Source organism: Cydia strobilella, chromosome 20 (genome assembly GCF_947568885.1).
Source record: "Cydia strobilella chromosome 20, ilCydStro3.1, whole genome shotgun sequence".
Taxonomy (NCBI): domain Eukaryota; kingdom Metazoa; phylum Arthropoda; class Insecta; order Lepidoptera; family Tortricidae; genus Cydia; species Cydia strobilella.
In genome coordinates this window covers 8844006-8870988 of record NC_086060.1, presented here as the reverse complement: position 1 = coordinate 8870988, position 26983 = coordinate 8844006, and the positions used below count along the sequence as shown (strand labels likewise).

At 36.2% G+C, this 26983-nt stretch overlaps 1 protein-coding gene across 1 annotated transcript in view; it reads left to right on the top strand.

Moving 5' to 3' along the window:
• Positions 1-15231, top strand: part of LOC134750567 (uncharacterized) — a 95099-nt gene extending 79868 nt beyond the window's left edge. The window contains exons 4-6 of the mRNA XM_063685775.1: positions 5071-6016; positions 8925-8926; positions 14096-15231. Coding sequence (XP_063541845.1) covers positions 5071-6016; positions 8925-8926; positions 14096-15128 — 1981 coding nt within the window. The 3' untranslated portion in view covers positions 15129-15231. The remainder of the gene's footprint in view (positions 1-5070; positions 6017-8924; positions 8927-14095) is intronic.
• Positions 15232-26983: the final 11752 nt, after the last annotated feature.

The following is a 26983-nucleotide window of genomic DNA, read 5'->3' as shown; positions in this document are numbered from 1 at the left end:
ATCATGTTGTCCCTTTCTAATGTATGGCACTGTACCTTTCGGCTATTTAGGGTTCTCAAATTTCAAGTAAGTAATTATCTTATCTGTGTTGGTGCACGCAAAGGAATGTCAAGTTTTGCCAACCCTAATAATTGCTCGTAGCAACGCTAACGCGCTGCTGGCCACGACATTGCGCGACTGTAGAACCGACATTGCAGGAACGAAAGGTCCGATTCCGATGGCTGTGTCTCGCTCCAACCTATGGTTGTCGCCTTAGCCGAAGTTGTCCGTCGCGCAATTTCGTGGCCAGCGCGTAAGACGAACGGAGCCGAGAGTGCCCAAAAGGTCCAGTGTCACCCCACTCGCGTTTGAATTGTTGCAGTGCGAATGAGAACGTAAAACTGATGGCACAGACAAGATGACAATCGTTAGCGCTACGACAACGAAACGCTTTCTGTTTCTCCATCACTCTTACATATTAGTGCGATAGAGAAACAGATAGCGTTTCGTTTTCGTAGCGCAAACGATTGGCATTTTGGCCCCTGGGCAGACGCGCCATAGCGCGGAAATCGTTTCCAGGCCGATTCGAACGTGCACTGACATCAAACCGATATAAGAATGATATCGGAACCAAATCAATTATAGTAAGAATTATCTCAAATGATTTTTTCGCCCAAATCCTAAGCTGTAAAACAAAAGGCATTTTTTGTGCGCCGCGGTGGCTACCTCATTTCTCAGCAGTGAAAAGGATCACGCCCGTTTAAAAGGCAATTTTAGCGTTCTACTTTTATGGTTCAAATTCAGATAACAGCATTCGGAGTTAACACGTTTGGGTAATGTAGGACGACAGGTAAGAATATTCGGAGACAGCAAAAAGCTGTTACTCAAATTTGAGTTTGAGCCCTATGTGCTGCACGCTAAAATTGCCTTTAAAACGGGCGTGATCCTTTTTACTGCTGAGAAATGAGGTAGCCACCGCGGCGCACAAAAAATGCCTCTTGTTTAACGGCGTAGGGTTTGGGCGAAAAAATTCATTTGAGATAATTCATATTTATAGCTGTCATTCGCACGTTCATTTCTGACACAGGCAGATGAGCCGATATTCTTTCCTGGCAGCAGCGGGAGAACGGCATTCTTCCAGATATGTGCAAAATGGCGTCTGGCACACGAAGGGCTAAAAATCCTGCAACGACACAAATCATGCCTCAAATAAACAAACAGTTAAACGACCTGTGAAATGCCACATGGCAAATATATTCGTCTCGGCCGTATATCAGCACGAAATGATTTAAATAATTGTACTTCACACGTGTCTTCGAGCGTGCAGGTTTCTGGTCCGTGGCCAACTACACCTGTCGAGCAGTTTACTTATTAATAGTTATTAATAATGACACATTGATATTGAACACTGAACAATGTGCGAACTAACTATTAGGTCTGGTATGCAATGTTTCACTTTGGCGAAACATTAAATTAAGGTACAATGTTGAAATTTTTGTTAAAGTACAAGGTAGTGAACAATCCTTAATAATAAAAAATTCTAACTAAATATATGCCCCTCCACCTCCCCTTCGCCATAGGCCATATGAACTGCGTTTCCGTGAACATATGATGGTAAAGGATTATTCACTACATCTGTACGTCGTTCGGCCCCAGAATGCAGTGTTTTAAGCATTCATCACACTGGCAATACATTCGATACCTACAATATCGTTGCGATAACCGCCTAATTGTAACTATACAACGGGACTCTTACAGGGCCTATTTACAGATTGACTAGTGTTTATTGCGAATTCATACATTTGCCACTAATCACAAGTAACAATTATATTATTAGCAAATGTATGAACATGCAATAAACTATAATCAATGTGTGAACAGGCCCAATTTAAAGGCCAGCTACACTTACCCATATTGACCTTATTATAAACAAATTTTAAGACTAATGTTCGTGACATTATAAGCCTTTTGCAATTTTCGTGCCTTTATTGTGTATATTATAATGCCTAAAAGATGAGGTATTTACTTCCAAAGGTACCAGGATGCCATAATACGGCAAGTGCTTACAGTGGAAACCATCCTAAAAACAATATAAACCCTTTGTGAAACAAGGTTCGTACATGCTTCGTTATATTACATAGATATTATATTTCGGGGTTGCTAGTCTTTGTAAATTATGCTAAATTGGATAAACAACTTTTACTTTGCCCACTTTCTAGGGCAATCACAAAATATAAAAGCGATACACAATGTTTATCGTGTAAGCTTATTGACTAGAGGAGATATAATTAAAGTTTAATAAAACTTAAGTTAACTACTGTATCTTGTAATCTTAATTAAGAACATTAAATAACAAGAATATTTAAAGTTACGACTCGTTAGGAAGTTACCACAAGTTAAGAACCATCCACACTACAGTTAACTTTGTGGGGTAACACAATACGGTAACTATAATAGATAATTATTACCTAGTGTTGCAGTAACATTTGGAAACGTTGTTCTACAAAAAGTAAATACAATGTGAATGCACCTTTAAAAAAATATTCTCCACCATATCATAGACCTATAAAGACTAGCAATCTCGTATATCTATGCTCCATGTAAACTATATGTGACAGCTATCATGTACATCGCTATGTTTGTCCGTACATCACACTCGTTAAGCTTTATTCGTAGCTATTTATTTTTACAGCTCTGTAACTATAATTTTATTGTAATTTTCTGGGCTTCTACAAAAAGGGGTGAAGCGCCTCATAGTACAAAGTTCTTTACGCCTTTTCACTATCTAAGCCTATGAATTTCCTGTATAATTTTCGTACAATAAACATTGTTTGCGCAGTTATGAGAATGGGCAATGTTGGCAATGGCAGTTGAGCATTATCCGACAGTTATTGTAATTATTGTTTGAGGTTTGAGTAAACAAATAAGTAACAATAAAAAGGTAAATTACATAATAATCTTTACGCGGTGCGCACAACGCAACTGATAAAAGTTTTTTTTTAGCAGTAAAAAAATTCAAATTATATGAAATAATGAAAACAATATTATTTATATTATACTTCACATTTCGAAAATATACTGAAGGTGCTTAGAAATTATATTTTCATAATCAATTTGTTTTGTCAAAACAAATTGGCCAAGTTTATTGTCAGTGTAAGTGGGTATTTTAAGAGCTTCTGTACCTTTAATGAGAGTATAAGAAAAAGTTTAATGTAGCTATAATGTCAGTTTATCGCCATTCAAGCGTTAATAGCCGATATCCAAACTATTAAAACCCGTAACTAATGTCGTAAACTCGATGGGATACCAAAACGTACGTAACTTAGGTATACACTTCACATTGATGACCGCTACATTTAGCGCAACTTTTGGTATAGGAATGTGACTCTTAAAGTGTAGAAATAAGGCGTATACATTTAAAACAGATGTGATTTGCTTTTACTAGTCAGACTCGTTCAATCATGTGAAATGGAGCGCAAACAAACCCAATAGGGAATATAGGGATGTTGACATGAATCACGAATATATAAAATATTATGTTTTTACCATATCAGGGAATATTAGAATGCTGAAAGTAATATTTTGTTAGTGTAAATATGCCTCATAAATTAATTAAAAATAATTAAAAGCATTTAAAACAATGCCCAGCATCACGTGACTGCAAACGCAAATCGGACCGCGTGACGTCACGGCGTGAGAAACACGCACAGACAAGTTGTCAAACCTGGTGGTCCTCTGGCACCGATAGCCGTTTGTTTATCACCTCGTTACGTTATCCAGATCACGTGACAGCTTGGAGAGTTTTTGCGCGAAATTTAAACACTAAACTAATTAAAGTCGATTTTTTATTAAAAATTAATGAATTAAAATGTAAAAAATTTTTTTGCAATAATTACGTGTCTATCTATAAAATGAAAACAGTTCTAAAAAATAGGCAACATCCCTATTACTCACGGAATAAGCTAAAGTCTATACTATACAATTCTACGACAGATTACGCTATCAATTTTCTACTTATGAATTAGGTTTAACATCAGACATCCCAACAAGCCTTATTAAAACTAACTAGGACAGCTATTTATTGATGCAGTAATTACTACACTACGAATGTAAATATTTTTGAATGAAGGTGAAAATGGTTTATAGGGCTTTATAAGTCTTTAAAAAGTCGACAGTGCCGAAAAAAAACTGCTCACATAAACTCGGCGAGTGTTGCTTTCCAAATTAACATAAAAGTCGCAATATTGCCCATTCTCCATTCATTCAATGAACGAATGAAACGATTGTATCAGTTGATCCAAATTAGATGCGACGACTTCGAGGAAATTGCTTGTTTCTTTTCCAACTTTATTTTATGGTTATACTTTTTATCTGTAAACTATTTTTTATTCTTCCGTCGAATTTCGATGTAACTTACTCTTGTTTACAATAATTCTATTAAGACGTTTGACATGATATAAAAAAATGTTTCATGATAAGGAATTATTGGGCCAGCTACTGTTGAAAAGTAGCTCGCTTAACTACATCTCATTTCAACAACAAGTTAACGTATAGGTATGTCATGTCAAACGTAATTCTTATTCAGAATAATTACCCCATTCATTTAAATAGAATTCTGTAGACTTTACATAGCACTTAAGTACTTAATTTGCAAACTGACCACTCTGTAGAAACTGTCAAGTGATCACAATCTTACCGGGATAGCACTGGCACATTTCTATTATTTTCATTGCAATACAAAGACATGTATATATGTCATTGTCATGTCAGCAATTATATGTGCACAAGTAACTATTTTTTGCAACGGGGCATGGTTATTTCTTAAAGCTTGGTTCTATCTTGGTGAGAAAGTCCTAAAGTGCTAGTATGCAATTTCCAGGTTCAAAATTCACCTCTTTGCTGACATCTGCAAATTCTAATGCTAGCACTTTCCTTCAAAACTTCTGGGTCTATAGGAAAATCATTGTCCATTTGAGTAAAGAAAATAGAAACTTATTTGTAAATGTAATACTATTAAATGAAACTCAAATGTTCAGTAAGTCCTAGACCTTAATTTCTTACGAAAGTCTTTAGTCCAGTTTTCTGTTTCAGTCCCATCCTGGGCATCGCGGAGCACACGGAGGACTGGGGCGACGAGGGCACGCACTCGCGCTGCCTCACGCCGGCCCGCACCCCCTGGCAGATCAGCTTCTTCCTCATGGTCATCGTCTTCCTCTACTTCCTCCCCCTCATTATCCTGATCGTCCTTTACAGCGTCATTGCCAAAAACCTCGTCACCGCGGCCTCCAAAGTCGTCATGAATAAGACTGTCGATCCCTATAACGCTAGAGCTAGGAAACAAGTGATTCTAATGCTCGGAACTGTAGTCCTATGCTTTTTCATATGCCTTATGCCATATAGAATACTTATTTTATGGATAATAGTAACCCCATCAGAATGGACTGAGAGTATGAACCCAGAAACGTGGTACAGTGTCCTTTATTTCTCTAGAATAATGTTATACATAAATTCCGCTATAAACCCTATATTGTACAATCTAATGTCGTCCAAATTTAGAATAGGTTTCTGTAAAGTGTGCATCTGTTATAAAAAGGTAGCTGTTAGAAATCAAAGCGTGGAAAACAGGGCGAACGGGTCAACGACCAGCAGCAGTTTGACGCGCACGACCAATAGTTTGAAAAAGTTGTTCCATAGAGGAAGTTTAGACAAAACTGACACGGTTAAAGTTAAAACTAATTTCTTTGATAGGTTATTGAACAAGAGATTTATTAGACAGCAGTCGGAGCCAGTGTGTGGTTCAAAGGTGACTAAGATAAACAGGATGCGGAGTGAGGGCAGTATGGTTGAGGTGGCGACGGTGGATCGGTCCGATATCATGGAAGATGTTAGTGTTATCCGGCCAGATATCGAGTTGGATGGCCGGGGCTCGTTACGGCGCAGCGTACTAATAAACAGTGCGAAAGCTAAGAGCATAGAGTGTGAAAGTAAAACATTGAGGCATAAAATAAAAGTGGACTGCGTGGTAAAGTCGAGGAGTGTCGACTACGACTGTCCCGAAAGTTTCGTGTGATATGATGTAGCTTGATCTTTATCGGCTTAATTTTGAAGAAAAAGCTTAGTCGTGCCTCGATATTATTGTATATGGAAATCTTCATAGTGTCTCACGGATTGCGGCGTCTCTCTCATCAGTTACTAAATTTAGGAGGCTGTAAAAGGCTCTTCAGTTACTTAAATGTTAGAGCCCTTAATATAGCTTAAATTAGGAAATAAAATAGATCGTGAACTTGGGACGAACGTAGAAAATGATATCAATTTAATATCAATGTTGTTAAACATGTGTACCTACTGATATTTAAATCAAATTGGTATCATATTTTACGTTTCTGAAAATGCCTTTGATCTATTAAAGTTTATGGTTCGTCTGGTTTTCGACGAGTGTTCTAAAAGTATTATTAGATGTAGGTATTACAAAATATAATATATGGAGCAGAATGAATTAAAAAGCCTTTTTTGATTATAATTATAAACTTTATGAAACTAATAACATTGTTTGATTTCTTTTGTAGCATTTTAGATATTTTAGTTTAGAATTATGGTAAGTACCTACCTAATTTTTCAGCTTAAAGGATGACTCACGTTAGACCGGGCCGTGTCCGGGCCGGAGCTTACAGCGCTTACTTTTCTATGACATGACAGGTGATCACGTAATGCTTTCCATAGAAAACGAAGCGCCGGAAGCTCCGGCCCGGACACGGCCCGGTCTGACGTGAGTCATCCTTAACGTAAATAATTAACAATAAACTGTAACTTAAGTACGAGTATGAATGCGTAAAAGCGAATGCGTCTATACTGTCTAAAACTCATAAATGTTTAAAACGACGGGCAAACTCGTATAAAATAAGTGCAAGACTGGGCAAAGTAGCCACTATAATATTTATTTAATTTGGCTATATAACTGTACTGATATTGATTGATGATTGATTCCTTAACCTTTTTTTAAAATGATAAAAATAAATATATCACTCTTAACAAATGTTTATTCTAAATGTTTTAAGGCAAAAGCTTTAAGAACTAAAATCATTTTTTGCATCTGTAACTCCAAAGTTAGAAACACTCTTAATGTGAAGTTATTAGACTATTGCGTTTATTACATACATATTTTTTTACTATATTATTGTAATCGCCAAAAACCTAAATTCGTGTTTTATAATGTGACTTCAAATTAATAATTGTATCACAAGTAAAGGCACAAGTAGTCAGCCGTTATACGAAATTTCCATGTTCAAGATCGTTTAATTTGCTTACTAATTGTCTTATAAGATTGATTAAAGTTTATACTGTTCAAGAATTTCATATAGTTTAATTTTTGTTAAGAATAAAACGTTTTTAAATGTTGCTTTTGGAAATATTTCATTAAATATAATGAAAGTGCGTTTTTGCCAGTAATCAGCCCCCTGTGTACCAATACCCAGTTTAGTGGGTTCTGAGTTTCGCGATGTCAATGTCCACTGGTCAGCCACAGGCTGACTACTGGGTAGTTACTTATTTCAATCAAATAAAATCATAAAAATGTAAATATTTAAAGGTGCTTGGCTTAACGACTTAGATTTCATTTGAAAATAAAAAAAAGTTCTGATTCCTATGGTCTGCCTGCCTCGGCTGACTTCTGGGTTTACGACCTTTCCAAAATTACTGGCATAATCCCAGTAGTCAGCCAAGGGAGGCTTAAAAATGTTACTTTTATATGGATTTATATTCTTTTTTTACTTTTTTTAGATATAATAAGTATTAATCATGTGATGCAGTCCACGTTCTTTTAACTTAACAAGAAATCATAATTCGGCTGTTAACAACTTATCAAAATACCATGTGACACTCCAAAAAAAATGGCGCATATCACATGATCCTTCATGTCAGAAGACAGCAATTCTTTAAAGTAGTGTTGTGGTTCATGCCAGACAATTATTTGAAAAATTAAACTATTTTTCAATTAATAGTATATCAATCTATAATATCACCTACTTTTGACATGAAAATTAGAAAAGGTTTGATAATTACAGCCAAAAATAAGCAAGAAAGGCCGACCACTGGTGCATGGCTGAGCACTGGTGCCTTTACCCTATCAAGCAAAGTCACGACCCAGGTAGCAAAGTGACGTCAGCGACGTCATAATGACGTAATTATGGCGTCATAATGACATCGCTGACGTCATAATGACGAATAAATGCTGTTAGGGGAGTATTTAAATACAGCCACACATTGTGTTAACGGCCCCACTTAGAAGCATAATCGCCGTATTACGGCATTTACGACTGAACAATGAGCTACCGCTGAAGCTAATTGCTGCAATACGAGTATAACGATAATTCCATGCGAATTTCGTTACTCATGAACAAATAGTGATATTTTTGGTCAAGAAATTAACAAGTTTCTTCCAAAAGCCAAAGCGTTTTATTTATTTATTATTAAATTGTGGTATATTGATATATAGTGTATATATTACGCCGATTTGAAATAGACTATCACTACCACAAAGTGTTAGCAGTGACTAGAATATTGACTGGACACTGTAAGTTGAACAAACACATGTTCCGAATTGGGAAGAAACAGGATGCGACATGCAGGTTCTGCCAGGAATCAGAGGAGACTGCAATGCACATTCTCTGTTCCTGTGGACCATTAATGTCAAAAAGAAGTATCCACTTAGGGCGGCACATACTGCAACCCTATGAGGTACAGAACATTACGGCCCAAAGAATCTGGAATTTTCTGGACTCAACGGGCATTAGTAACGAACTTTAAAGGGCCGTCACAATAGATCACTGCTTGGTCGACGTGACACTCACAGGCCCACAACACCCCAACAATAAATAATAATAATAATAAGTGTTAGCACTTACATGAGGTTGTTAAATAATTTTAATTTATAAAAACGTTGAAGCCAGGTGTGCACAGTAGGCATATTTAACCCATTCCAACCGATAGCGCCCGTGCCGCGGCCGTGGATAGTGACCGACAAGTTTAGAGAGGCAACGGGGGACCCTCGCGCGTAAAGGATTGCTTTCGCGATACAGCGCGGGAATGCTGCCTGCGTGATGGGCACCTTGCCTGTTTTTTTTTGATAGGTGTAGTTTTAGTCGTTTTACTGACAAGTTCCTTCTAGTTACTACACAACTACTGGATTCTACTAGTTGAAGTAATATGTGCTTCAAGTATATTTAATTAAAAAGTCACACATTGAGTTAATCATCCCACTTGGTAGCATAAACGCCACGCCGTATTACGGCATTTACGACAGAACAATGAGCAGCTGAAGCTAATCACTGCAATATAACAATGATGGCGCTTTCATTTCATGAACTCTGCTTCTGATTAAATAACGCATTACAATGTCAGTCATTAGGAGGGCGTTAAGCCAGGAAATTAGGAACAAAATATGAGGCGCGCCGCCGCGCGAATCTTGCGACGGAAGATTTCGTGATCGCGCGGGTTTTAATGTTTTTCGTCAATATCTGAAAGTGTACTTAGCAGTTACCTACCTTAATGTAATTTTTGTAGTTTTTTGTTTAATGTTTGTGTTTTGGTTAATGTTTGTGTTTTGTTTAATGCTTGTGTTTTGTTTAATGTTTGTATTGTGTACTTATGAGTCACATCAGATACTCGAAATAAATGATTTTTTAATTTAATTTAATTTAGTATACTTCGGTTTAAAATATTGCTAGTCCAATCCCTCGGCTATATCCTTAGCTATTTTATACTAGTTTATAGCTAAATAGCTAGTTTAAAATATATAGCAAAAATAAAATGAGTATATAAATAATAATATAGAAATATTATGTTTGAATAATAGACTTTGGTTTTGTTCGTAGCAGTGTACTTATTGTTGTACCTTAGGTGCATACAAATATGTATGCAGGTGTGCTAAGCTAATAGTTTTGCTGACTGTACACGACATCACACTTACTTAACTAGAAGAGAAGAGCTCACATAACATTAATAGTTGCTGTTTTCTTAAATATTTTTTCCACTGCACCCACGTTCGAGAATCTCTGTTTCGCCCTATGGTTGACTGGTAGAGAATGCCTTAAGGCATTAAGTCCGCCATTTGTACTTATTTTTTATTGTGCAATAAAGTTTAAATAAATAAATAACATTCCGTAAAGGTTGACACGCTAGAACGGTGCGGGTCCTGGCCGAAGTTTCCGACACTCCAATTTTCTAATAGAAAGCATCACGTGATCACCGATTATAGAAAACGTAGTGTCGGAAGCCTCGGCCCGGACACGGATATTCTAACGTGAGTACAAGTTCATCTGCAACAAATAAAAACCAAAATTCTCAAACACTAACCTAATAGAAGAAAGACATTTATTCCATAAAGCACACATACACAGGACAATATAATGAAAGAAAAAAGATGTTTAAAAAAGGGAATATAAAAATAATAGCAAAAACAAAAACAAAAATTAAATTAGTAATACCGTATTAAGGATGACTCACGTTAGACCGGGCCGTGTCCGGGCCGGAGCTTCCGGCGCTTCGTTTTGTATGGAAAGCATCACGTGATCACCTGTCATGTCATAGAAAAGTAAGCGCCGGAAGCTCCGGCCCGGACACGGCCCGGTCTAACCTGAGTCATCCTTTACTCGCGTATTTTTAGTTGTACCACGAATGCTACTCGACACTCGATTTTTGGTCGTATCCTACTCGAAACTCGTGTGCGCTATTATTACTTGAAAATGCGTGAGTTAAATTATTAAACATTCAATTAAATATATTTTTACTATATTAGCTTAGTGTTGTATGACCCACGACCCTTTATATTCGAAATTTCTCAATTGCTCATCAGTTTGAGCCGTTAATCTTTGCCCTATAACACTTGAACTAAATACCATTGTACAGAAACCGCAATTAAGTGTCAGATATGAAAATTCCTTAAACAAATACAACCATTATTGTAAATATATATGTATTAAATCAAGAAGAAGGTCATTCTGTTTTCAACCTTATTGCAATACATATAGACTAGACTTTATATAATTTCTCTGCGTTCAATACGTTGTTCTTACGCTGAGAGTTCCTTTACTGGATCCATTGTTAACTTAAAGAGACAAGCAAGAAATAAGAACCAATCTAACGGGCCAATTCGAACAATGGTCTAGATAACAACTAGATATCCACTAGATATGAAACAGAAACAGAAACGATAACGAGATATTTAAGAAAGTCATGTCAAATTTGACATTCCCGCGATTCCGAATGTCCTCTTGAACGATCTCTTTAAGATTTGCTTAAAATATTACTTAGACATCCAATGGATTTCTAATGGATATCCAAAAACGTCACAATAATTGTAGCGTAAAGTGACAATTGGTTTCTCTAATCAAACTGCAAAAGATAACTAGTTGAGAAATAAACTATAACATATCTATTAGATCTCGTATTGTTCTTGTATCTAATTATCACGTTGTTCGAATTGACCGGTGTCACAAAGTTAAGTTTCTCATTATTGTTGTAGATGGCGTAAAATAAGCGAGGTCCTAGTTCCATATTTTATGTGGCAAATTGCCCTTGGGCCTAGTTAAGAGTTAAGACACGAATCACGAACCCTCCGCCAAAAAACCGCTCTCATACAATCGAAGTTACATTCTCATTTTAACCCTTAAATGCATGTTTCTTTGCCTGAAATTAATGTAATGTGTTACTTAACTGTTTGCTGGTTATGGTAAAAATGGTTAAAAAATTATAACATCGATTTTTACTGCGAAATCAGTGTTAGAAGTTGAACAGGCTTAATCATATTTATTTAAATATATAACTTTCAGTAAGAGATATATGAAAAATCTTACTATCATCAGAAAGCTACACTATTTGTGATATAAGTACCAATAATAATAAAAAAATGCAAACAATTACAAACCTCGAAAAAAACGTCTAAAATCACATAGGTAACTAACAATCATCAATTTCTTCTTAAAACGAATGTAATCTTTATAAATAAAAATATTGCGTAAAACTAAGTTAAAAATCGGAAACGGATTAGTTTTACTATTTAAATAATATATAGGAACAAATAAATTTTATCTAACAATTATGTATAAAATTAGATGTTTTAGTTGTGTAGGGCTGCATCCATGCATTTAAGGGTTAAAACGACAATTTGAAATAATATTGAAATAAACATTTAAGTAACATATATTTATGCCCAGTTTAAGCTTTTGTTGCTAGCTTCTACACGCTCTTTTTTATTTGTATAAAAGCTTGTAAAAAAGAGTTTCGGGCAAGAACGCGATTTCGGGTATACTACAAACAAGAACAAAACTTGGCATGGAAATTGATGGTTTCAATTATTTACTCGTCTCAGATACAAGCGATGTATGCGGCTTCGGTCGTAGTTTACGCTTCTCCTAATCTTGGCGATTTACCGCGTTGGAACAATGGACGTTATCATTTCAGTAAATTATCACAAGGGACAATGGCGGCTGCCACTTAACTGGAACCCGAAGCGATGTATGGGAGGCTGCCTGTTTTTATTAAAAGCTTAAGGGCGTTTTCTCAAAAACAAATTAAACCTTACCCACTTTTCTTTTCATTTTATGTTATTCTGCTTAAAATAAATTTATAATGGTTTTCAATTGGATTTATTTTATTGCAATATTCTTAATTAGCATTCGAGTCAAGCGGTGACGCCTCAACCTTGTTATGCCTGTATTTGCCCAATTATTCGTGTTGGATTTATACGAAGAAAACACGATAACAAACCACGAACTTTTTTGGTGGCATCGGATGCTACAAGTAAAATATACAAAATAAATAAATCTGGGGACAATTAAACACATATCTAGCCTCAAACGAATAAAGCTTTTACTATGGGTACTAGGCGACGATACACACTCCACTTGATAAATACATATCAATTAAATAAAGATAATAGATAAAGATAACATCCATAACTCAGGAACAAATATTCGTGATATATACATATAAGTGGCGTTACCGGGATTCGAACCCGGGACCACCTGTTTCGTAGGCAGGGTCACTACTGACTAAGCTAAGAGGCCGTTATATATGCTTGGGGTATCTCTTACCAATCCAATATCCAATACAATATTTTCAAAAAAATATCAAGCTTTTTTAATCTATAGGAAATTCGCTATTGCGGTTATTCAACAAATTTTGTCATCCCCTCGACATTTTCTCACATACGTAAAATGGTAACCTAATTGAATCATAAATCATATTACTTACATCTTAACAAGGTACTTGAAGCAACAAAGTAAATTTGTCTACACGTATATAATATCTAAAATCCCTCGAGAACAAAAATAATTCCGAAGAAATGTAATTTTGAGGCTCCAAGGCCTCTTTGTGTCGAGATGAAATACTACCTCAGTTTAACAAAGATGTAACTGCCTTTAGTGTTAATCCAAGTTGAAACTTTGTTTTACAGAGAAACCAGCATATTTTTGTTTTTGCAGAGGCAACGATAGACTTAATTATGTAAATAAAGTAGCTAATTAAAGACAGTTTCGTTAAAATTAAAAATATTGTCGTAGTTTATCCTTAATTTCAGATTAAATATGCTTTCTTCATATAAGTTGTGTTATTTATTAAATTAATTAAATTTCTGACGGAATATTCGCATGATTTTATTTCAACATACATGCACAACATAATTTACTAGAAATTGAATTACATAAGAGAATTTGAGAAAATTTGTAATTAAGGTTGACTAATAAGGTATTGAATTAACAAACAAGAAACCCTCGGGTATAAGCGGTGCGCGGCGATGCTCAGCAGAGTGCGCGCCAGCCGCAACAGCGTCCTGGCCATGATCGCAGACCGGCTGGATTGCCCGTATATGAGTCACTGTGTAAGTGTTCATGTACGGGCTCCAGCAAGTAAATGATTGTTTACAATTTAGTGTAATTTTTTAATTTATGTAATTTTAATTTAATTGATAACCTGTTTTAATTTAATTTATAACCTATTTTAATTTAATTGTAATTTTTAATTTGTATTATTGTGGACCATTGTTGTCTGGAATTAAATAAATGATTATGATTATGATTATAAAGTTACCAAGAATAATTAAATCGATATTGTGTGTTCACAGCCCCATCCTCGGCGTAGCTACCTTCACCTACGAGGTCTATGAAGATGGCTCGGAACACCCCGTGTGCCTCACCCAGGCCGACACCTTCTGGTCGGCCCTCTTCTTCATCCTCACCATCGCCGTCTTCTTCATAGTTCCCCTCGGCGTGCTGCTCGTCCTCTACAGCGTCATCGCTAAAAACCTCATGGAGAATCCCGTCATCATCGCACAGAACACGAAGAACAACAACAACACAAACAACGTTCTAAGATATAGGAAACAAGTCATCTTAATGCTGGGAACTGTCGTCTTATCCTTCTTTCTTTGTTTACTGCCTTTCAAAGCTCTTACACTGTGGATCATAGTATTTCCACCCGAGACAATAATGTCGTTAGGTATAGATGGGTATTATATACTTTTGTATTTTTGTAGAGTAATGCTGTATTTGAATTCCGCGATAAACCCGATATTGTACAATTTGATGTCGTCGAAGTTTAGAGAGGGGTTCGTAAAGCTGTTAAGAATAAATAAGTTGATGAATTGTGGGAGGAGCTTGAGAGAGAATATGCAAAGGAAAGATACATTTAATACGACTACCTCAACTGGATTCTCAAGCAGTCAACAGAATTCAGATTCTTTCTGGAGGAGATATAGTAATAGGACGAGCTCGCAAAAGAATATCATTAAAGACACTAAGAAGAAAAAAGAGTCAGAGCCTAATGTCCAACAGTTAAAAGTAGGAGAAATTATCAATGTCGTAAACACAAGACGCAATAGCATGCAGTTCATATCCGCCATGAATGAAATTAACGATAATAAAGTAGAAGTAGAAGTACATGAACATAACTGCCAAGACGAAGACACTGCCAGTGAGAACAATAAACAGATACAAATATTGAACCTAGATGTTAAGACAAATAACGTGTATTCTATAACTCTAGATGTAACAGAGAAGAGTGAAGGCAAGAATAGGTTTGTCTGTGTACCGGTCCAAGATATGGAGAACAAAAATATATTTGTATACGACTTTAAAAGTAAAGAAAGTTTTGTGTAAGTAAGGATAGAGTTAGTTTTTGTATAAAGTCTAGGTCACAACTTTTAGTAATTTATTGATAATTTAATTTTCGAATACAGATTACTGAGGGGTTTTTAAAGGTTTACTTGTCTGGTTTACTTGTAGGTTTACTTTACTGCAAAATCATGATAGTCGATATACAGATAGACTCGCAAAAATCGAATCAACATAAAAACTTCACTAAGGGTATGAAAAGTTACTTTTGTTAGGAGAATACTTAGGCCCATAACCTGAAACTACAGTTGTTAGCGAGTGGCATAACTGTTTATATATTTAAGTATATTAAAGTACTAAAGATATTTTATAATCGATTGTTTTTCATGTTTAGTAGTTTCCTTTTATAATCTGATAATTATTACTAAAGTAATAAACTTCGTATTTTCTGTTTTCCTTCCTACGAAAACAATGTCACGTGTTTCCTAAAAGTTGTGGTCAAGCAAATTCAATTTTCGTATCGTTATTTTAGAAGGACTTATGTACAAGTAATTTTGTATGCAAATATGATCTTCTAGAATAGAAAGACTATACGTACTAATAATAGATTTATAGTAGAGTATGGTGCGTTGGCGGTGTGCCAAGTAAAACAATGCATTTATACAGACTTATAGACAAATTAAAATGTATGTATTTTATTACAGTTTTGGCTTGCAAGCTTTTTAGATTTATTTTTATGAGTTGTTGCGATTATAAAATTTTTGCAGATAGAAATATTTTGCAAACAACGGAACCGTATTGTAAAAAAAATTCTTGTTTAGCATACTATCAAATGTTACCTCTCACGTTGAATGATGGGCCCTATGGCCTGACACTCTTTGATAGAGAAATAGTCTTATTGCGATTCCTATAAGAGGAAAGAGAAAATAGTGCCATGCTTTGTCCTTATCACCGACCGGGTGGCATCATAGGTAGGAGGCGATGACGAAATACCGAAATTTATAAAAGTGAAAGAGAAAAAATCCTATGCTGCCCAAAATTTATACGAATATTCTTTCTCTTACCCCCGGTCGCTCGGTGGCGCGTATATTATACTATGTGTAAGTTTCATAGTAAACCGCCGCGGCGCGCCGGGCGACGTTGATGAGTCTGTCAAGTGCGGATGGTGCAACTGGCACTAAGTTAGGTATTTAAAATTGTAACAATTAAGTTATTAAAATGGTAAAAAGTTATTTCTTTAATTATTTTTAAATAAGGCCCAACCAAAAGAGACTTGAAGAAACTGTTATAGGGCCCGACGTGAGAGGTAAATATTATACTTGTCCATTTACCGAAAATCATATCTTTCAATAATTTTAAGTTACTGTTTAATCGTTTTATATAACAAACGTTTTATAATTTTAAAGTTCTTTTGAAAAAAAAGTTTAGCATATCTTACCAAAAATATGTTGTAAAATAATAAAAAAAACCTGTTACACTGCTGTGCACTGTAAATGTGTGTTGAAAAAGATCTTTAACCTAGATATATACTTCAAAATATAAAATATCAAGTACATATGTATATATCAATATCAATTCCATGTTAAATATATGAATGACACTGCCTATTTCATGTGATGGTATATAAAACATTGTTTATACCAATACGAGTGTTTCATTTCAATAGGGACAGCGTTAAATACGTTTTTGTTTTGGTGAAAAACCCTCGAAGACGACATAATTAAGTTGTCATACTCACAGCTAAGTCTGTTCGGAAAGAGAAGAGTTATTAGAATGTATTGGTTCCCATACTTTCACGATTTTCTCTTTCGGAACAGACTATAAGGTACCTGATGATTTCAAAGTATGATTTATATTTCCTACCTTGCTAGTTTCAAGTACCAATGGTGATAGCGTATGCGTGACATATTAATAGGCTTAAAAAAAGGTTAAGCCAGACATGAAAATTACTTCTAGATTTTTTTGATTAATGGCGATATAAGTACTTGCCATACACTTGGTTCTATGCGTATATAATGATAACTGTTTTCTCATCTATTGGGTCATGCGTCACTCGCATTTTCACAGGTAAGGCATACCTGCACCAAATAAGGCCCTTTTACTTTTCATATGTTTAATATGAACTTTCTATTTCGTCTGTGGTACTAGCGGACCGGGGCGCAAAATTTGAACCCATTCACACCTATAAAATTCTGAAGTTCTGAAAGAAGAACCGGGCCTTATTTGGTGCAGGGATAGTCGATAAGCGCAACCATCTTAAGATGCTTTATACCCGTAATTTAAATTGCTAACTATTACATTAAAATATATCCGGTAATATTAAATTGTGTATAAATCGAGAGCTCGCGCGTGTCATTTGCCTCGCGAGGCGGATTTCCCTAACCCTAGATTACTACCGCAAACCGCCCTCAACTATTATAATGTGTGCGTTTAGGATCACTGTAACAGTTTGTAGAAAAGTGGGTCAGAATATTTAATATTAGGTATTTGCCTGAGAATTTTCTAAGCATTTGCAGGTGCATTGTTTTTTTAGGGTTACGTACCCAAAGGGTAAAAACGGGGCCCTATTAATAAGACTCCACTGTCCGTCTGTCTGTCACCAGGCTGTATCTCATGAACCCTGATAGCCAGACAGTTGAAATTTTCACAGATGATGTATTTCTGTTGCCGCTATAACAACAAATACTAAAAACAGAATAAAATAAATATTTATGTTAAGGGGCTCCCATACAACAATCGTGATTTTTTTGGCGTTTTTTGCGTAATGGTACGGAGCCCTTCGTGCGCGAGTCCGACTCGCACTTGGTCGGGTTTTTTATGACATAGGAGGCAAACGAATCTCCTGATGGTAAGCGGAATATTTGGAAATTACCCTTTACATGAATTAAGTACCTACTTTAACTTATTTAAACTAGGCCAAATATAGCACTCCGGGCAATTCGGACGTACCTATGCTGAATACTGCATGATATCAGAATGACGTGTAACTAATGTCATTCAGTTATCGTGCATTTCGCTCGTGTTTGTCATTGGCGCGGGCGAGACGCACGATAACTAAATTACATGATTCAATGATTCATTCAGTCTGCCAAAATAGCGACCGAACGGGGCACCACAGATGACCCAAAGCGGAGGCAGGCCAAAAAGGAGATGGCGAGACGACCTGACCGCATGTGTTGCGTTCTCGCGCGCGAATCCATACTTAAAGTCGCGCAAGATGTATGGAGTAGCGCGCGAACGCAACTCATGCTAGCAGGTCTGGGCTCATTTTGTGGCGACTGTCGGGAGCATGCATAAAGCCGTGACGAGTGGCAGAAGACAGAGGACACAATATAAACTATAAAAAATTAATTGAATGTGTATTCGCAGACCTAACGCTTGCCGGTCCACGTAAAACGTGAAAAGTACTTGGCAAGCTTTACGAATCTCCCCACACTCATGGTATATTGAGCAGCAAACCCTCAATCTGCCTTCTTTACACCAACCTGATGTAAGTTCAACTTATAATTATTCTTTGTTATATACACAATGTGCACTGTAAGAGGGGTAAAAACTTACTGTAGTAACACGATTTGCAATTTATTAAAGTAGTTAATTTAAAAAAAAACAATAATTACGTAGGTATTAGGGGGGCCCAAAAATAAAATCGAGTTTTCTTTTAAGTGCATATATATTAACAACAACAAAGGTTTGCGTTTGTGTATCAAAGCTCAAGGGGGATATTTATTTTGAAACATAATACGTTTTGTTTTAGTTAAATGATTGTAGTTAACATTTTTAACAACATCCAAATAGGGAACAAATCAATAATCAATAATAAAAAAATTAACTAAGTCCACCGGTGGCCGAGACGGGAACTTAGGTGGACTTGGTCACATTTTCTTTGTCAGTTTATAATTTTTAACAACGTAAAATATGTGTAAGTAAGAAAATTATTCCTAAGAATTTATTGTCATTGTAATCTTGGACCACTAAAAATTTATTTGTAAAAATAATGTTAAATAATTTCTTATTTTACAAGGATCAAGTACCTAAATAGTTTTAATAAATACCTATACCAAATGATATCGCCAAAAAGCTTACAAAAACGCCCCAAGAGTATTATCCCAGACGTCTAGGGCCGTATTTCTAAAGCCTAGTAATAAAAGGCCGTTTTTCTCAATCAGCCCGGCTTGGACAATGCCAAAATTGGCCTTTGGGCCTTTGAAATTACCATTTATATTAATTTTGTTACCAATCTCGTCGAAATGCTTTTTAAAAGGGAGATAGTATAAGTATAAAATAATGAAAGTTTTGTTGTCAGTACATTACTGTCTGCAACACACGTCGCTAAAATGATTTGAGGAATTTTGAATTTTGAAACGACTAAAATTCGACCTTATTACACACATAAGTACACACACAGTACAGTCGAAGGCAAAAATATCGATCCAGACAAATGGCTCAAAAATATGTGAACACGACTTTATTCCCTAAGGTGTAAGAGCGTACACATATTTTTGAAACTTTGAGAATGTATATATATTTATGCCCTTGACTGTACATACATACATACATAAGTAGTAGAACGATGTGTGGTTTTACAATAGCGCGTATCACGCTGCAAAATTATCTACACAGCCAACGCAAAGTCCAACCCAACGGCAATCGCTTGCACAAAGGCATGCCTACAAAAATTTTTGGGTAAGTTATCCAGTGGAACATTATTATTTACAAAACTACAAAACCACTACATATATGGCGTTAAGGGGCCTACTGACTATCAGTCCGCCGAACGATATCGGCCTGTCAGTTAGAAAAAAATTGACAGTTCCTAGCAACTGACAGGCCGATATTGGGCTCTATACATTCCACGACTTTTCTTTCCGCACACACTAATTATAACTATTCTGTCAAATCTTAAAAACCAAGGTTTGTAAGTTGTTGCTGTATAATTATTTGCAATAATGAGTTTTATATCTATAAATTGTATATTACAGAAGTCAATCACAATGAAAAAAATCTACGATGATCAACTCTGGTCAACGTGGGACTCGAACCCACATCCGGACCGGCAATCCAAGGATGTGGGTTCGAGTCCCACGTTGACCAGAGTTGATCATCGTTGATTTTTTCATTGTGATTGACATCTGTATATACAATTTATAGATTGTAATAATGTGGTACGTCCCACAATAAAAAAGGAAAAATATATTAACATTTAATGAGTTTATACCTATTTTTCTACAAACAGAAGCATAATACTCGTATCTCATTAACTTAACAGAATTAAGTAAATAATACAAATTTGACGTTGCATTGTCACAAAGCTCTCTTTTAAAATTAATTAAAGCTTAACAAATAAGGAGGACATTTGTTCGGCAATGTGTATTTACCGCCCTAGGCCGTAAATACGTCTAACAAACACACATGTAATCCTATATCTTGCGTACTTACGCAAACGGCGCGTCTTTTTTAGATTTTTTACACAATTACAAATATTTCTACACAATTTATTGTATATTGACCATGGCTATTGTCAATATACAATAAATTATTTAATAATTATTTTCCAGTCAATATCCAGAGAGGAAAATGGGGATTACCTTTGTATAACCATTAGCATAACAAGCAATAAGTTAAGTAGCATAGCAAGTAGAATAATTTAGTTAACTATCTTACCTGCAGGCAAACTGTGAACAACAGTTTTGCAGGAAACTGTATAAATTGTATGTATAATTTTGGATTAATAAATCTCTCTATCTATCTATCTATGGAACAGAAGCGGTCGTTGGCTATCCTTTAAGTAGGTAGCTACAAATTTCGGTAGGAGAAGCCAGGCCCCTGTTTCACCACTCTGACAATTGCCGCCTGAAATTGACAATGCACCATACAGTAGGTCCAACAAGTAAACATTGACCGTATGTACCGTTGTTACTGTCCGATTCAGAATAGTAATAAATATTAAATTTTGTATGAAAATATTATGTTTATATGACACTTCCACTCTCTGTACCGTCAAAGTCGATGCAGAGTTGGCTTATACAGATTTTATATGATGTCAAAACTTCAGCGTAGGAAGATGTTAATTAAAAATTGGAATTGTCTCAACTGACTCCACAAGACAGGCCTAGCCTAGTGTGGAGATCATAGGTTAATAAAACAATGTATAATTTTTTGGTAAATAAACTATTTTTATTTATTTTTTTATTTTTTATATTCGTATACGGATTTTATTAACTTAAAGCCGCCCAAAGACCTATAAAAAGGCCTTCCATTTCATTGTATATTGAATCTTTATTCTGACAAATCAATAGAGTAAAATCAAATCAAGCGCAATTTGATCCTATACCGCTCTAAGTTTACTTAGAGTATCAAATGACAAAGTCAGATTTTTCCTGATTCAAAGATGGATTACAGAGTTAACAGCGCGCGGACGTCGACCCCGCTTTATTCCTTTACCAAGAGCACTGCCTCAATAAACCAGTATAAGAATCAGAACCAGTAATTTAAGGACTGCAATTTGCACATTAATTAATAGAACTAGACGTTACTTTGCGGCAATTGATTTGCGTATTGATTTTTGTGGTGGTAGGGTGGGAAAATTAATTGCATGTAAAAATACGCAACACTGTTACCTATGTTTACAAATAAATCATTTGAGTTTGAGTTTGACTGTCATAGTAAATTTTGTAGCCACAGTAAATTCACTGCCATCTATCGACACACGATTAAAACTAAAAATGAAGATGTATAAAAATACCATAAAATGTATTTATATATGGATAAATGATTTTTTTTATTTGCATTAATTATTTTTATATAATATTGACCCATGTTCTTTTACTGATATGCGTTAAAATTGTTAAATAACAAACGAAACCGTGAACGCCATCTATTCGAGAGTAGGCCAAAGGTAGTGGCGCCATCTGTTCGAGAATCAAATTTTATTGATTTTCGAGGCACGTTTTTTTCCTTAGACTGTATCTATCTATTAGGGAGTTATATCTATCTTTGATACCAAGGAGGGAACCAAATGTCTCATTTAAACTGGTTTTCTAAAAGTAAACTCGAAGCTATAGCAATAGTTCTGACCTTGATCTCGGCTGCGTCCCGCCCTACGTCCTAAGGGATATCGGCTGCTGATTCGGGCTCACAACTTCTAATATTATAGAATAATTATGTTACATGTGCGTGCCTTGGTAACATAGGTAGCTAAAGAACACATGAGAAAAATAACGATACCATTAGCGAGAACGAGAATTCATAATTATACAATGCGTACCTATGACATTTACCCATGACAAACAAAGCAGTGGTTGGTGGTGGATCTATTAAAACTTATATAAAAAAGTAACTGTCAAAAAAAAATTTTTTTTACACTTTTTGTTGACTGTACTTCTTATTTACATGTCTATCCAGTACTTGTTGAGACCTTTCTAATGAGCCTAAGCTTGATGCGTTTGTGTTTTTCCATCGAGGGGTTCCTTTGGCTACCTACCGGCTGCATCATCAGATCATCTCCATGTTAGCATATTATTGCATTGCCACGGGAATTACGACAGTACTCCAAATTTCAACTAAATCAGATACCGGGAAGTGGTTCAAATTTTAGTAACAAGATTTGAAGCACTACATATACAAAGGTATATGTACCTATATACGCAGTGAAACTAAATAAGTGTGTAATAAAAGTGTGTAAAAAAGATTGGGAGCGTGACGCACTGGCATCGAAATGAGCCTGCTCTACGTTCTTTACATACGTCATTTTAGGTCTAACGAGACACAATGGTGGCCGAGGCGTTAGAGAAATTAAAAAAAAGTTATTTGTCCTCCATACTCAAAACCTTGCCCAAATTGTGAATAAACTTCATGTCGCAGAAATTTAAAGTTCGTACCTACTTATATTATATAGAATATGAAATATATTAATAACGAGTCACTCACATATTTTAAGTCGAGAAACGCTCGACACGTTTCACTCCGTACCGAGGAGCGTCATCAGGAGCTTGCGTAGACGGTAACGGACCGGCGCAGAGCGTTTTCGACTTAAAATACGTAAGTGACCCGTTATTAATATAGGTATATGTAATATGTCTGTGTCTGACGGAAGTTTTGTTATTAAAATTACCTCAAGAATCATACAATTTCCTTTTACTGCCCTGTAAATCTGTACGTAAATCAGGCCTGAAATAATGGCTTAAGTGTATAGGAGTTTTAAAGGTAGATAGGCCTTTTGAAGGGTGAGATATCCTATCAATCCCAACTATACTGAGAATGGCCTAAGTGTATACGGGGTATGAAGTTAGATAAGCCTTTTTTAACTGTGATATTAATCCTGACCGCGACACTAAGATAGACAATTCGCATAAATTGCCAGTCGTAATGCAAGAAGTTATGATTTGATGCCTCTTTTACTACCTAGGTTTTATTAGTGGTTGTAGTTTTATCCTCATTGTGGTGACGCAGGTTTTTGGGAACTTTCTTTCGAAAGAATGATGCAACAATAACAATAACGATGCGTCCCGAAAGAAATTTAATTAGTTGTGTTTAAATTTCGCGCAAAAACGCTCCAAGCTGTCAGGTGATCTGGATGACGTAGCGATGTGATAAACAAACGACTGTCGGTGCCAGACATGTGCCAGAGGACCACCGTTTGAAAACTTGTCTGTGCGTGTTTCTCACGCCGTGACGTCACGCGCTCCGATTTGCGTTTGCAGTCACGTGATGCTGGGCATTATTTTAAATACTTTTAAATTATTTATTACGAATATGTTACTTACAAAATATGATTTTCAGCATTCTAATATTCCCTGCTATGGTAAAAACATAAAATTTTATATATTCGCGATTCATTTCAATATCCCTATTAGCGCTGGAGGTCACGTGATAACTATAGGTCCTTTTAGCTCAAAGGCTGAACGCAAGCAATACAAGACGAATTAATTCAACTCAACATTTTCCCGAAAGCAAACCTTAGCAGCATTCAGAACGATCTGAAGCTTTTGGAATTAATTCGATACTATTTTAGAAACAGATCTATTGAACCATAGAAATGCTTTAGAATTAGTAACTAGTATTCCCGGATGTATTGAAGTAGAATTTACATTTAGAGAATAGTTATCTGGCTTTGAAGGAAAAGGTGAATCTAGGAACAGTCAGTATCAATAGTAGCGTATGAAACCACCGCTAAAAGTATTTGCCACCGTCTAAGGATGACTCACGTTAGACCGGGCCGTGACCGGGCCGGAGCTTCCGGCGCTTCGTTTTCTATGGAAAGCATCACGTGATCACCTGTCATGTCATAGAAAAGTAAGCGCCGGAAGCTCCGGCCCGGACACGGCCCGGTCTAACGTGAGTCATCCTTAATAAATACTTTTCCAAATAGATACCTAAATTTGTACAGTTTTCATTGAAAATTATTTGTTATAAGTAGAGAATAGGAAATATTTTTAACGGGTAGTCACGCGGTTCTTGATCAATTGCATTCAATCCTGATGCTAAAAAAAATTACCCAAAAATTTGTATGGAAATTTTAGTTTCCACTATGTCACGCACATGTTACCTACATGGGCTACAAGTGAAGTACATTTTCACACTAAAGCGTGACGTAATGAAACGGATACTTTAGGACACCTTTAATGGTAGAATAAAGCCACGCATTCCTGAGGTCATAAGGAGAAAAAAATGTTAAATGACTTTTGGTCAACTTCAGCAAAAAAAAAATCTTACATCATGGCGGGAAACAAACATTCCAACGAATAAGTAGTTTATTTATTTATTCACAGACAAATTTTGCGAGTTTCCTTAAAAACTTTAATGTCTGTGAGTAGGTACATCTAAACCAAGTCACAGTGGCAGCATCGTAGCCAAAGAGGCGTTTTTTTACTTACAGAAACAATTTTTCACAAGAATTGTTCTTATCTCTAAAAAAAGACCCATTCCAGAAAACTGACATTTTAGTTTCTAAATGCGGTCAAAAACACACCCTTAAAATTGGTCAGGTTATACATTATATCGGGCTATTTTCATTTAAACTACAGGAGTATTCTGATTTTAATAACAGAATATGAATTCGCTATGGATCTGATCTGTCAGTGTCAAAATTGTCATTTCTTCAACCAAAAACGTTCCAGATCTAATTCATATCCTGTTATTAAAATCAGAATACGCTCGTATGTGTACATAGAACTATAGGCCTTTGTATACCTGCCGGTAGCAGTAAGCCATTAGGGCCTAATGATTCCCTTTCAAGCCTTTTGTGAGAGGCAAGAGGAGGTCCCAAAGCGGCCATACAAATCATCAAATTACTATTCAACTTTATTTGTAATGCTAACCGATGAGTCGCCTCAAGGAAGTCAGCTTAGCTGGAAAGATAACGTTCAAGGGTATTTATATGATATCAGGGTGCGAAACTCCTCCTTTCGGGCATTCTCGACTCCGTTCGGTTCAGCATTGCTCCGAGCAATTATTAGGGTTGGCACTTGACGTCCCTTTGCGTGTACGACCACCGACCACAGATAAGATAATGACTTGAATTTTGACAACCCTAATAGCCGAAAGGGATAGTACCATACATAAGAATGGCACATTATGATTAGTCCCTGAATCGCTGTCAAACTTCGGTATTGTAGGAAGTTTCCTTTCTGTACGGTAGTACTACCTACTTATTCTGTGATGATATAGTATAGGAGGTAAACGAGCAGACGGATCGCCTGAAGCTAAGCCATTACCGTCGCTCATAGATACCCGCAACACCAGAGGGGTTGTAAGTGCGTTGTCGGCCTTAAAGATGGGAGTACGCTCTTTTCCTAAATGTTTGAAGGTCATATCGATCCGCGAATACGGTGACGTCATAAAGTCGGCAGTACAAACCTTATTTGTTTTTTTTTTAAACATACCATGTGGGGTACCAAATGAAAGGGCTTTGTAAGCAGATCACAAATATATAACATACTGTAACTTTTTCACTACTTGATCTAACAAATTATTACAAAACGTTCAAAAAGCCCACAAATGGTCTCGCCAGAAGACCAGCGCTGACTTTAGGGTTAGCATTATACCGAGGCGGAACCATTTCGTGGTAAACTATATACTTTTTGTTTTAATATACTTTTTCTTTGTAATACGTCTGTATGAAATGTAGTTTGCCATGAATAAATGAATAATTATTCTATTAAACATTTCACAATCCACAGTTTACTTTGAACTGTTCTACGTTACGAAAAGTATCCTAAAACTTATTCCGCCGCCCTACTATATGGTCAATATATCATCAAAATGTGTAAACATACTTTCTGTAATGTAATTATCCAGATAGGAAAATCGTCGTAAATGGAAAATTTAAGTCAGCAAAGCCATTAACAGACGTACAAATAAACACTTATAAAGCGATGTCCCACTCGCACACCGGAGCGGCGTGCGGTTCCGCATCCAATGTGAAGACCGCCTAATAGTTTAGATATCCTATAGCCTTACCACGAGTTTGACACTGACATATTCGCTAGCGAGCGGGTAACTTACTTTCTATGCAGCTTGCTCGTACTGGCATATAAGTGCGAGCGAGATGTATATTAATATGCCAGTACGAGCAAGATGTATAGAAGTTACGCAGACGTTAGCGAATATGTCAGTGTCAAACTCGTGGTAAGGCTACTACTCGTGGGCAATACATCACGTCGCGTGGCCATAATTCATTACATTACGCGGTTCGATTGCAGTTCGATTGCAAACCTAATCAACAGTTAATTGCGTTGCTTTAATTTCAATTAAGGACAACGGCCACGCAAATTAGCGAGGACTTACAAATTAATTATGCAATACGTGCTCGGCTACAGAACTCGGGAAGTGAGAAGTGCGGTCGACTTTGAAATATAAATTAATACTAGCGACCCGCCCCGGCTTCGCACGGGTGCAATGCT